The sequence below is a fragment of the Oryx dammah genome, unplaced genomic scaffold (assembly GCF_014754425.2).
Source record: "Oryx dammah isolate SB20612 unplaced genomic scaffold, SCBI_Odam_1.1 HiC_scaffold_6, whole genome shotgun sequence".
NCBI classification, from domain to species: Eukaryota; Metazoa; Chordata; class Mammalia; order Artiodactyla; family Bovidae; genus Oryx; species Oryx dammah.
This window is the reverse complement of record NW_024070190.1, coordinates 6886892-6900347: the sequence shown is the minus strand read 5'-3', so window position 1 is coordinate 6900347 and position 13456 is coordinate 6886892. Positions and strand designations below refer to the sequence as shown.

General features: G+C 38.5%; 1 protein-coding gene across 1 annotated transcript in view; it reads right to left on the bottom strand.

Annotated features, from left to right (window-relative positions):
- Window positions 1-13456, bottom strand: part of LOC120865417 (lysosomal-trafficking regulator-like) — a 164800-nt gene that overhangs the window by 120515 nt on the left and 30829 nt on the right. Inside the window, exon 4 of the mRNA XM_040242693.1 lies at window positions 801-891. Coding sequence (XP_040098627.1) covers window positions 801-891 — 91 coding nt within the window. The remainder of the gene's footprint in view (window positions 1-800; window positions 892-13456) is intronic.

The window sequence follows — 13456 nt, the reverse complement described above, 5'->3', positions numbered from 1 at the left end:
TAACAATTTGTGAGTTCATAAATTCAGAAGAAAATAAGAGCAGAGTCAGTGAATCAACAAAATAAGCAGGATAATATTAAGACAAGACCTTAGATAAATCCCTTAAAAGAGAGCTCCAATCAGAAATACATTAAAAATGCATATAGGCATTAAATTCAAGAGATTTTTTTTTTTCAATCTGAGAGATCCTTAAGCATTTCACAATATGCATATTCCAGGAATGGCCAAGGGGGAAAACTGTTAATCCCTCTACTAAAACATTTAAACTAAGTTTCATGTACTTAATATGATATATATATTTTTTTCTGAATCAGAAATTAGAAATATGTTGACCTTAAGTGTAATAATCCTGTCTAGTCCTAACACAAAACATTACTTCAAATTTATCCTTTAAAAGCAGCATTAGAAAACCTAAACTGCAAACGTCATTGATAAGAGTACTGGTAATGGAAAGCAGTCTTTAAAATAAGCAGAGAATCTTTAATTTCTTCAAACTTTTCACTCTCCATTTTTAAATGTTAGGCTGCACATACAGATTTACTCCTTTTGCTAAGTGTTCAGCTTCTTCATCTATTTTCTAATCATCAGTATGTTCAAGGAATTCTCTACCATTTTTATATTATTAGAAGAAATGAAAATGTATTTGCCTAAAGAATTTTTCATATTAAATATCACACTAATATATACTGCTTTGATTTTGAGCTGCTATCAACCATCACAGCAGAAGCAACCTTTCAATATAAGTTTTTCCCCAGTAGAATTTTGATAACACAAGTGATATGACAAAGAAAAGAAAATACCTGTTGCCTTTTCTTCTTGAACAGGTATCTTCCATACCAATGGAAGGAGTGACAGAAGAAGGGTAAGGAGTTCTTCTCTGCATGTCAATGCCTGTATTAGAAATAAAAGAATCCTTCATGCTCTGAGGTCATGAAACACAGTTATTCCTAATACCTTAACTTTAAGTTGAAAAAAAAAATCCCGTTTCTTGAGGAGGAAGAATCAAATTAACCTATGTTAAATCGAATTAAAGCTGTGATACTTTGCAATTTATAAACCTTCCCAAGGATAGAAGAGTGTAAGAGTATTTGACGGTATTTAGCACATTCTTGCTGCTTTTTCCGAAAGTAGCTGTTATTACCACCATGCACATTGTAAGAATTCCTCACCTACAAAAAGATAAATTTGCTAGGTGCAAATGAAAAGTTAAGCCCTATTAATTAGCAAACCAGTAACAAAAATTACTAGAAAAACAAAAAGGCTTCATGCAGTTAAATTTAAAACTCAGAAAACACAATTTTCAAAAAGAGAAATGGACATTATTAATACAATAGTATATGTAAAGAGAGACAGACTTATTAGTGAAGGTCATCCGATAAATAATTTATTGACTGCACACTAGGTCCATCCACAGCATTTACTGTCTTACCCTTTCTGGAGGATATGGTCCAAGCCCTGGAGAAGGTCCCCTCATTTGGTCCATAGAACACATACACACAAAACAGTTAAAGAACAGAAGGCACGCAGCATGTGTACATCCCCAGGTGTGGCGCAGGCAAACAGTTTAGGAGTTCAGAAAAAGGAGCAATCACTATCAGAGGTGTGCAAGTGCTATACCTGGGAAACTTGGGACATGGGTGGTCAAGGAATTAATGACAAGTCAAGTGCAAATTCCTCGTGTCAATCTGTGGGGAGGGGGTCAGAGTGGGTCAGGGTGACCTAATCAGATTTGCCACTATATAGACAACAGAACTGGTGGGGAGGGGAAGGGACTAATCAGTGTTAGAGGCAGGGAAACAGTAATACAGACGAGAGATCATAATTACCTGAAGGCTCAGACAGTAAAATTGAAAAGGAGGAGACATATTTGAGAAACCATAAGGGAGAAATGAAATGACTTGCAGCTGATTATCTATGGGGCATATGAGAGGGGGGAAAAAAAGATCCAAAAGAACTTGAAAGTTTCTGATTTAGGCCACTAGCTAACGAGTGATAACACAGTCATCAAGACAGGACATTTAGCAGTGGTGTTAGGTTGGGGAAAAGATGACGGATTCACTTTTTAGATATACTAAGTCTGAGATGTCTGTTGGATCTCCAAATGGACTCAGCTTTTCAGTAAACAGTTGAATATACATGACTGGAACTTAAGAAAAAGATGTAAAGTAAATAATTGGGGCGTCATCTGAGCAGAGGTCAAGGACATGGGTGAAATTTCCTAGGAGAGTATGCAGGAGGAGAGGGGCAGACTTCCCAGAGTGGCGTTCTGGAGAACAGCACTGAAAGAACTGCAGATGGTGGTGCTGAAGAGCAGCCTACAAAGGAGACTGAGACGCTACCTCTCTCCAAAGAGGAACAGAACAAGAAATATCAAGGGAAGGGAGCAGTTCAGAAAAGAGAGAAAAGTTAATCAAGTCAAGAGTTGTTGATCTTTAATTGTGTAAGATGATGGTAGGAAAGCACTTAGCAAGTACAGGGTCACTGGTGACCTTAACAAACACAGTTTTGATGGAGTGATGAGGGTGCAAATCAGATTACAAATAGGCTGAAGAGTAAAGGGGAATGAGAAAGTCGAGACAGGATTCAGATTATTACTTTCTAGCATCCTGGTTATGAAAAGGCTTAAAATTCTGCAAAAGCAAAATCTAAATCCCTTCTCAGGCCTGGAAGACCCTTCATGACATGATTCCTACTGACTTGTCCAGTTTTAACTCCTACCACCACAGCCAACCCCTACCTACATGTACTATTAAGGTTTCCTGAACATCAGTGGTCCTTCAAACGTCTTCCTCACATGCACTGCTCTTACAATTCTCTCACCATCCTTCCATCTGCCAAGTACCAACTCATCCTTCAGGTCTTAGTTCCTCTGTGGAAGACTTCTCTAATCGCTCCTAGGTCAAGTAAGGTTTCATGCCCTTGATTTAGTATAGCAACCAATTTGCTGAATGGTTAATGTCCAAATGCCCATTTTCTTCTTTCATTCATTCAACAAATATTTATTGAGCCTCTACTATGTGCCAGATATTCTGGATGTAGTGGTGAACACGGAAGACAACACTCGCATCCTTACAAAGCTGACACTAGCAGGCGAGACAGAAAACAATGGTGACAGATAAGAAACTTTCAGACAGAATGCTGTGATATGGAGAAAATTAAATAAGATGGAACGAGGAACATTTAAATAGGCTAGTCAGGATGGACCATTTGAGCAGACCCTTAACCGATGAGAAGGAAGAATCCATGCAAAGACATGGAGGAAAAGAGCTCATAGGAAAGATACAAAGGGTGGGAATGGATTTGACTTTTTCATAGAATGGCAGGCAGGAGAGTGTGGCTGGAGCACAGCAAGGGGGAGGGCACTGAGAGAAAAGGCTGTAGGTCAGCCAGGTGGACAGTGCCCAACACAAGGCGGCCTTAGGGAGGGGGGTCACATGAAGGGGTTTGGATTTATCTCTAAATATGATGGGAGATTTTTCCAAACATACTTTGCAGGCCCCTCTCAGAGCATGAATTCAGGGCTCAGGCCCTAGTTCTTAGCAATCACCTCCCTTTTTCCCACTCAATGCCTAGTACACAGCTGGATGTTCATAAACATTACCTGCCTGAATGATTTTGAATTCTGGATGCAAAATAAAAATTGTATCAAAGGGCCCCATTTCTATGAGCTTTACTTCAGTATCAGCAGATGTCTAGATAACGATTGTATGCAGAGCTTGTAAACGGTACCTATCTCAACATTTTTTAAGATGCCAGCAAACGATCCATTATCTTGCAAAAACAAGTAAACCAATTTTGGACAGGTACATTCCCGCCTAGTCCCTCTAAGCTGAATCTTTATCTTTAGTAGAGGAACTAATAACATTCTAACAGAGCTTGCCAAAACCTCAAGGGTGTGTGAAGAAGCGCTACAGACAGGCTGTCCTTGGAATTCAGTGCATCTTCCTGCACAGTACACTGGCAAATCACCGCTGCTGTGAGACTGGCGTTCCTGCCCCTGGCTTCTGAGACACGCAGCCTGGAACTTCTCTATTTCCTTCCCACTCAGCTCAAGCCTCAGTATGCCAAATTAGGCAATATACGACCCAAACAGAGCCATTCCCTGGCTATTCCTAAACTATCCGATCTACAGAAACCACATTACTCCTCATCTAATACTTACAATTTTATGTTCTCCCTCTGCTTGGAAAATGACCGTGTCACACATTTTTTTAATTCCCCATTGCAATAACAAACAGTGAGATCACTCTCATCCAGGTGGTAAGAATCATGCTCATGCTCCGTATCTACCAGGTGCCAGGCACTGTCTCTTTCACAATTCTATTGTTTTGATTGTATTTTATATTAACTGCCTATCCTAACCATCCAAAAGTAGTGATGGCAGGATGGAAGAGAAAGGGCAATTTTATCGGGAGGAAAAGCTGAGATCCCAAATTAGAGGCGATGTTTAGAAAGCTGCAGGCATATGGGCACCAGATCAGTGGGATTCAAGGATCTCAGGATGACATGTTAAGGAATTTGGACTGAAGTTATTTTAATTTATATTAATGGCATTACTTTCAATTTTAACATGCTGAATTTAATGTTCCAGACATAGCAGAAATATACGTGCTATTTGGTTAAGTCCTTCATTTCTTCTATCAGAATTTTATAATTATTTCTTAAATGTGTATCTATACACACATATGTGAACATTTCTTCATTACTACTGTAAACAGAATCTTTTTAAAATGTTCTAGTTGTATAGCTTTAGCTAAAGGAAACAATATGTTTGTCTTATATTCTATAATTCTGTTGAACAGTTTTCTGGATGATCTTTTGGATTTTTCTGTACACATCAGTTTAAAAATTAACTTTTATTTCTCCATCTTTCTCACATTTAGCTGTCACTATTTGCATATTCCACTTTATTACTGCATGTTTTGAAAACATGATATCAATCAGAATAGTAATAAAGTTATTCTTATGCTGGTTCTATTGCAGAGCTTATAAAAAATTATTTTGATTTTTTCATACAAACAGCTCACACAACTTGATAACAACGAAAAACACCCAGTTGAAAAGTGGAAATTTTCAAAAGTAGACATTTTTCCAAGCAGATGGCCAGTAGGCACATGAAAAGATGTTCATCATCATTAATTATCAGAGAACTGCAAATCGAAACTACAATGGCGTACCACCTCACACTGGTTAGAATGGCCACGATTTAAAAAGTCTGCAAATAAATGCTAGCGAGAATGTAGAGAAAATGCTCCTGCACTGTTGGTGGGAGTGTAAACTGGTGCAGCCACTATGGAAAACACTACAGAGGTTCCTCCAAAACCCTAAAAATAGAGTTGCCATGTGATCCAGCAATCCCACCCCTGGGCATATACCCAGATGAAACTATAATTCAAAAAGATATGTGTGCTCCTATGTTCATATGAGCACTATTCACAATAGCCAAGACATGGAAACAACCTAAATGTCTACTGACAGATGAATGGATACAGAACATGTGGTATATACATGCAATGGAATACTACTCTGCCAAAAAAAGAGAAATAATGCCATTTGTAGCAACATGGATGGACCAAGAGATTATCATACTAAGTGAAGTAAGACAGACAAAGACAAATACCATATAATAATCACTTCCATGGAGAATCTAAAATAGGACACAGACGAACCTATCTACAAAACATAAACAGACCCACAGACATAGAGAACAGACTTGTGGTTGCCAAGGAGTTGGGGGGATGAGGAAGGGATAGATTGGGAGTTTGGGGTTAGCAGATTAAAACAGAATGGATAAACAACAAGGTTCTAGTGTATAGCACAGGGAACTATATTCAATATCCTGTGATAAGCCAAAGTGGGAAAGAATATGAAAAAGAATATTCACTGAATCATTTTGCTGTACAGCAGAAATTAATACAACATTGTAAATCAACTATGTGAAACTTGCTCAGTCCTGTCCAACTCTTTGCTACTCCATGTTGAAAGTAGCAAAGACTTTTTGCTACTAGTAATACTGTACTAGTAGCCCACCAGGCTCCTCTGTCCATGGGATTCTCCAGGCAAGAATACTGGAGTGGGCTGCCATTCCCTTCTCCAGGGGATCTTCCTGACCCAGGGAATGAACCCAGGTCTCCTGCATTGCAGGCAGGCTCTTTACCATCTGAGCCACCAGGGAAGTCCTACTATACCTTAATAAAAACAAATATAAATTTTTTTCTTTTTTTCTACTCTTTTTAGATGAAACTCTCTATTCTTAATCTATTTTTAGAGTTTTTGTCAAGAATAGATGAATTCTGTTACATGTTTTTGATGTCTCAGGATAATTACATGTACTGTTTTCCCTACTGATGTCAAATACTGTGTTTTGAAAAAAAATAGTTTTTCTTGATTTAGACCAGAAATTGCAAACTTCTTTTGTAAAGGGCCAAAATGTAAACATTTTAGGCTTTGTGAGTCATATATGGCCTGTGTCCCATATTTTTGTTTCTTTTAACAGTGCTTTAAAAGTGCCAAAACTCTTCTTAGCTTGTGTGCTGCCCACAAACAGATCAATGGCAACAGGATTTCGCCTAGGCTATAGTCTGCCCAACCAACTCCCAATTCCCTCTCCCCCTCTCCTCCCATCAAAAATGGGTTATTAAGTGGCTATAATACTAAGAGTATTATGTCACAACCACAGAAAGACTTAAGGTGGTACCTAGTAGGCCCAGAGATTGCACTCATCTCACACACTAGTAAAGTAATGCTCAAAATTCTCCAAGCCAGGCTTCAGCAATACGTGAACCGTCAACTTCCAGATGTTCAAGCTGGTCGTAGAAAAGGCAGAGGAACCAGAGATCAAATTGCCAACATCTGCTGGATCATCGAAAAAGCAAGAGAGTTCCAGAAAAACATCTATTTCTGCTTTATTGACTATGCCAAAGTCTTTGACTGTGTGGATCACAATAAACTGGAAAATTCTGAAAGAGATGGGAATACCAGACCACCTGACCTGCCTCTTGAGAAACCTATATGCAGGTCAGGAAGCAATACTTAGAACTGGACATGGAACAACAGACTGGTTCCAAATAGGAAAAGGAGGACGTCAAGGCTGTATATTGTCACCCTGCTTATTTAACTTCTATGCAGAGTACGTCATGAGAAACGCTGGGCTGGAGGAAGCACAAGCTGCAATCAAGATTGCCAGGAGAAATATCAATCACCTCAGATATGCAGATGACACCACCCTTATGGCAGAAAGTGAAGAGGAACTAAAGAGCCTCTTGAAAGTGAAAGAGAAGAGTGAAAAAGTTGGCTTAAAACTCAACATTCAGAAAACGAAGATCATGGCATCCAGTCCCATCACGTCATGGCAAAGAGATGGGGAAACAGTGGAAACAGTGGCTGACTTAATTTTTCTGGGCTCCAAAATCACTGGAGATGGTGACTTCAGCCATGAAATTAAAAGACTCTTACTCCTTGGAAGGAAACTTATGACCAACTTAGACAGCATATTCAAAAGCAGAGACATTACTTTGTCAACAAAGGTCCATCTAGTCAAGGTTATGGTTTTTCCAGTGGTCATGTATGGATGTGAGAGTTGGACTATAAAGAAAGCTGAGCGCCGAAGAATTGATGCTTTTGAACTGTGGTGTTGGAGAAGACTCTTGAGAGTCCCTTGGACTCCAAGGAGATCCAACCAGTCCATCCTAAAGGAGATCAGTCCTGGGTGTTCACTGGAAAGACTGATGTTGAAGCTGAAACTCCAATACTTTGGCCACCTGATGTGAAGAGCTAACTCATTTGAAAAGACCCTGATGCTGGGCAAGACTGAGGGCAGCAGGAGAAGGGGATGACAGAGGATGAGATGGTTGGATGGCATCACCGACTCAAAAGACATGGGTTTGGGTGGACTCTGGGAGTTGGTGATGGACAGGGAGGCCTGGCGTGCTGTGGTTCATGGGATTGCAAAGAGTCGGACACGACTGAGTGACTGAACTGAACTGACTGAGTAGGCCCTGTTAGCCAGACAAAAGTAGAGTATTACTAAAAATTTTGAAGGTGTTTTTTCACATAAGCCTTACATGCCCAAAGTAGAGATCTGTCTGAAAAACAGAAAAAAGTATGTTAGAACACCTGCCTAGTTGGATTTCACTGGATGAGTGACTGCGAGTGCCTTCTCTCACTCTCCCTTGTTGAATGCAAGTATGTATTGTGGTTAACTTGTTCCTATCTCATCACTGTGTACAGGGTGTGTAGGAGTAGATAATCTGTCTTTTTAGTTCACGAGTCTCTCAATCAAGAAGAGCTGCTACTAAAGTCCTGCACCAGGAAGCCTAGAGTGCATAGAGAACTGATGCATACCGTGAGCTTGCGGACTTCCGACTGGATGCCATGTGGGAACATTACTTGGAGAGTCCTGGAAGGGAGTATGGGAGAGATGGTAATAATCATGGCCAGAGGGAAAACACTATGGTAGATAAAACATGGCCATAAGTGATTTCCTCCCATCAAGTGCTGGAGTCTGTGTTCTCATCTTTTAAATCTGTGCTGGCCAAGTGACTTGCTTAGACCAACAGAATGTGGCAGAAGTGAGATTATATGATTTTCTTCAGCCTCCCCCTCAGCCTCTTGGAATACTTCCACCCATGGAAAGAAGCTGAGACTAGCCTTCTGAAAGATGAGAGGCCACATGGATAAGAAATGAGGCAGCTGGCCAACAGTCCCATCCAGCAGCCCTCAGTCTTCTGCCAACCAACTGCACATTCAGATGTAATCCCTGCTGACACCATAAGGAGCAGAGGTGGTGATCCCAGCTGAGCCTGTCTGAACTGCCAACCTCACAGAATCATTAGCAAATAAGTCATTTTTTAATGCCGCTAAGTTTTTGAATTGTGGTTTGTTACATAGCAATCAGCTGATATACTCACTGCTCCCGTCTACCAGCCCAGGTGTAAAGGAGACAATGCAATGGATTATCTACTGCTGTCCAGTGGCTACCATTTCCACTGTGATCACACTCCCACTCCTCCAAGAAGTAGGAATGTCAGCATCTCATCCCTCATCCCTGTTAGACCAATCATACACAGGTAAATTCAGAATCTGCAGAACTAGATGTAGTAATTTAAAATTCATTCATTGTTATTACCTTTACTAAATTGAAAAATGTGCATTATTCTCCAACAGAAACAATTCTTGCTAATAATATTACCAGTGACTGACTTGTCAAATCTGAAGAATACTTTTCACTCCTTATTCTCTTACTTAAAAACCTCCCTAATATTTTCAGAATAAAATTAAGATTCCTTACTATGGTAGACTGACTTACTATTGTAGAGCCAACTCTTTGAAAAAGACCCTGATGCTGGAAAAAACTGAAGGCAACATGAGAAGGGGGCGGCAGAGGATGAGATGGTTAGACAGCATCACCCACTCAATGGACATGAGTTTGAGCAAACTCAGGGAGATAGAGAAGGACAGGGAAGCCTGGCGTGCTGCAGTCCATGGGGTTGCAAAGAGTCACACATGACTGAGCAACTGAACAACAAAACTACAGTAGACAAGGTTTGCCATCAGTTTCAAATCAAAATCAATTGTCATCAGTTTCAAAATCAAAATCAAAATAATTGTTATTTTTTTAGGCTGGGCAATTTTCAAGTTTACAAGTTTTCAAAAAACTTGTAAAGATCTCAGTATAAACTTTCAGTCTGTTATCTTTAATCATTAAAAAGATTATATTTTTGCTATTTAAGCATTTTTTCCCTAAGAATAAACAGATTAACATATCTGTATATGATAAACTATGACCAAATTGGGTTTATTCCAGGAATGCAAAGTTAGTTCAATATTTAGAAACCATCAATGTAATCCACCTACACTAATGGAAAAAAAATAATATGATAGTGTCAACAGGCACAGAAAAGGTATCTGACAAAATCCAACATTCATTCAGGATATGAACTCTCAACAAACTGGGAATAAAAGAGAATTTCCTTATTGTGATAAAAGGCATCTGGGAAAAATCTAGAGTTAACTTTAGACTTAATGGTGAAATACTGAATGCCTTTCCTTCAGGCCAAACACAGGCAGGCAGTCCACTGTCATCACTTCCACCCACCTCTGTACTAGAAGCCAAAGAAAAACACAAGAAAATGAAATAAAAGGCATACAAATTTGAAAAGAAGTGAAATTATTTATAGATGACATGATTGTTTACACAGAAAATCCTAAGGAATGCACAGTAAAACTTCAAGATAGATAAGTAAATAAATTTAGTAAAATCACAGGGCACAAGGTCAACATACGAAAATCAACTGTATTTCTATGAGCAGCAAGCAGCAGAAAAATAAAATTTTTAAATGCCATTTATAATGTCATAAAAGAAATAAACTATTTAGAACAAATTTACCCCCAATTACATAAGACCTCAATGCTAAAAATCACAAAATACTGTGGAGAAATTTGAGAGGACTCAAATAAAGAGATTTATATCATGTTCATGGATTGAGAAACTCAGGATTATTAGCATGTTAAGACGTTCATTCTCTCCAAACTGATTTCTGGATTCAACAACATCACAACTGAAACCATAACAGGCACTTTGCAGAAATAATAAGCTGATTCCAAAATGTACATGGGAAGGCAAAGGATCTAGAATGTTCTTCAAACATTCTTGAAAAAGAAGAACAAATTAGAGAACTTACACCATTTAATTTCTCGAATTACTATAAAAGTTACAGTAATCAGGACAATATAGTATTAGTGAAAGAAGATGAACAGAGTAGGAGAGAGAGTCTAAAAATAAACTATAAATATATGGTCAATTGGTTTTTAACCAAGATGGCAAGGTTTTTCAGTAGGGGAAAGAACAGACTTTTAAGAAGAAATGTTGTGGAACAAATGAATGGGCGGGCAGAAATCAACCATAATTCCTACCTCACACCATATTCAAATATTAGTTTAAAATGGATCACAGACCTAAAAGATCTAAAAATAATAACAAAAAAGCCCCTAGTGGGAAAAACATTGGAGAATATCTGTGTAACTTTGGGTTTGTAAGACCAAGATTTCTTAGACAAGATATAAAAAGCACTATTCACACAGGGAAAAAGTTGGCCTTTCTAAAGACACTGTTGAGAAATGTAAAGAGGGGCTGTCCTGGTGGCCCAGTGGTTAAGGTTCCATGCTTCCAATACAGGAAGCACAGGTTCCACCCTGGTTGGGGAACTAAGATCCTGCATGCCTCATAGCTCAGCAGGGAAAAAAGAAAGAAATGAAAAGACAAGCCACAGAGAAAGTATTTGCAATTCAACAAAGAGTTTTATCCAGAATACATAAAGAATTATAACAACTGGATTATAAACAAATAACCTGAGCTTTATTTAAAATGAACACAAAACTTGAACAGATATTCACAAAAGAAGATATACAAATGGACATTAAGCACACTAAAAAGTGCTCAACATCATCAGTTGTCACAGAAATGCAAATTAAAATTGCAGTGAGACACTACTTCACATTCACTTGGAAGGGCTACTACTAAAAAAAACTGGCAATGTCAAATATTAGAGAGGATATAGAACAACTGGAATTCTCATACACCGCTGGTAGGAATGAAAAGTGGTACAACCACTTCGAAAAACAGTTTGGCAATTTCTTATACTGCTAAACACCTACCCTACAGCCAAGCAATCACACATGCCTGGATATTTACCCAGGAGAAATGAAAATATATTCACACACAGACATTTATAAGAATATTCACAGCAGCTTTATTCACAATAGTCAAATGTAAACAACCCAAATGGAGAAGAAAATGGCAACCCATTCCAGTATTCTTGCCTGGGAAATCCCATGGACAGAGGAGACTGGTGGGCTATACAGTCCATGGGGGTCACAAAAGAGTCAGACACGATTTAGCAACTGAAGAACAACAACAAAACAACCCAAATGGTTAAACAACGGGAGAATGGTTAAAAATTATGGTATATCCATACAACAAAGCACTAACCAGAAACAAAAGTAACGAACTACTGATTTAAGCAACATGGATGAATCATCTCTGAGACACAAGCGTACATACTGCATGATTACATTTACAGGAAGTACTAGGACAAGCAACACTATACTTCGATGTTAAAAGTCAGAAGAGTGGTTATCTTGCAGTGGGGGGAGGGGAGTGGCTGAGTGAAAAGGAGTATGACAAACCTTTCTAAGAGGGTGGAAATTTCTAACCACTGATTTGGGTGGTGGTTATAGAGGTTACAGATTTGTCAAAACTTACCCAACAAAATACTGTGCATTTCCTATACATATATTATGTACCAATAAAAAGTCTGCTTAATTCCTTAGATTAACTATCTGTTAATAAAGCAGAAGTACTGCAAGGATTTAAGCTGCCTCTTCTCCAGAGTATCCAAGAAGTGTTTCAACATATGAGAAACAGATAGATAAGAAAAGCTAAAGTTTCTCTGGTACAGCTTTGAATCCAGTGCTTTGATTTCATTTTAAATGATTAAATCTTACATAGTTAAATTCCCATTTAAGAGCCTAAAGATCATTCTCCATTTTCTGGTTTAAATAATTAAGTCTTGGGAAGTCTTATTTTTTAAATGGCTATTCATTAATATTTTATTTTCACTCTACTTCTACTGTCCCTACCAGCATTGCTACAGATATTCCAAAAAGTGAGTGACTAGGGAGAAAGAGGGCATTAAAAAAATATTGCCATAGCAAAAAAATGCTGCAATTATGAGTTGAATGATTTCAAACATTTAATGGGCTTCAGACAGTAAAAAATCCACCTGTAACACAGGAGACCTGGGTTTGATCCCTGGGTCAGGAAGTTCCCCTGGAGAAGGGAATGGCAATCCACTCCAGTATTCTTGCCTGGGAAATCTCATGGACAGAGGAGCATGGCGGGCTACAGGCCATGGGGTCGCAAAGAGTTGGACAGGACTGAATGACTTCCACATTCCCATTCAATCATGTAACAGAACAGTAATAGATACTTCACAACTCAAAAGAGAAAGGCAGAAAGTAGATCAGTGTTTGCTGAGGGCCAAGGGGGATGGGAGGGACAGGGAAGTAATGGCTAAGGGCACCGGGTTTCTATGTGAGGGGGTGAAAATGTTCTAAAAGTGACTGTGGTGACAGCTGCATTTCTGTATGACTACATTAAAAACCACCAAGTCGCACATATGAAATAGATTAATTCTTTGATATGTAAGCTATATTCCAATAAAGCTGGCATTCAAAAAAGCTATTGAAAGTTTGATTGGGATTATATTGGAATTTACAGATCAATTTGGAGAATAAAATATATTTATTATATTGACTTTTTCCCAGTACATGAAAATTATGTAGTTCTGCTCTTATTTGGGTATTCTTTAGTTTCTCTCAACAACATTTTATAGTATTTTATAGAGAAATCTATATATAATTTATCAGATTTATTCCTGGATAACTGGTATTTCTG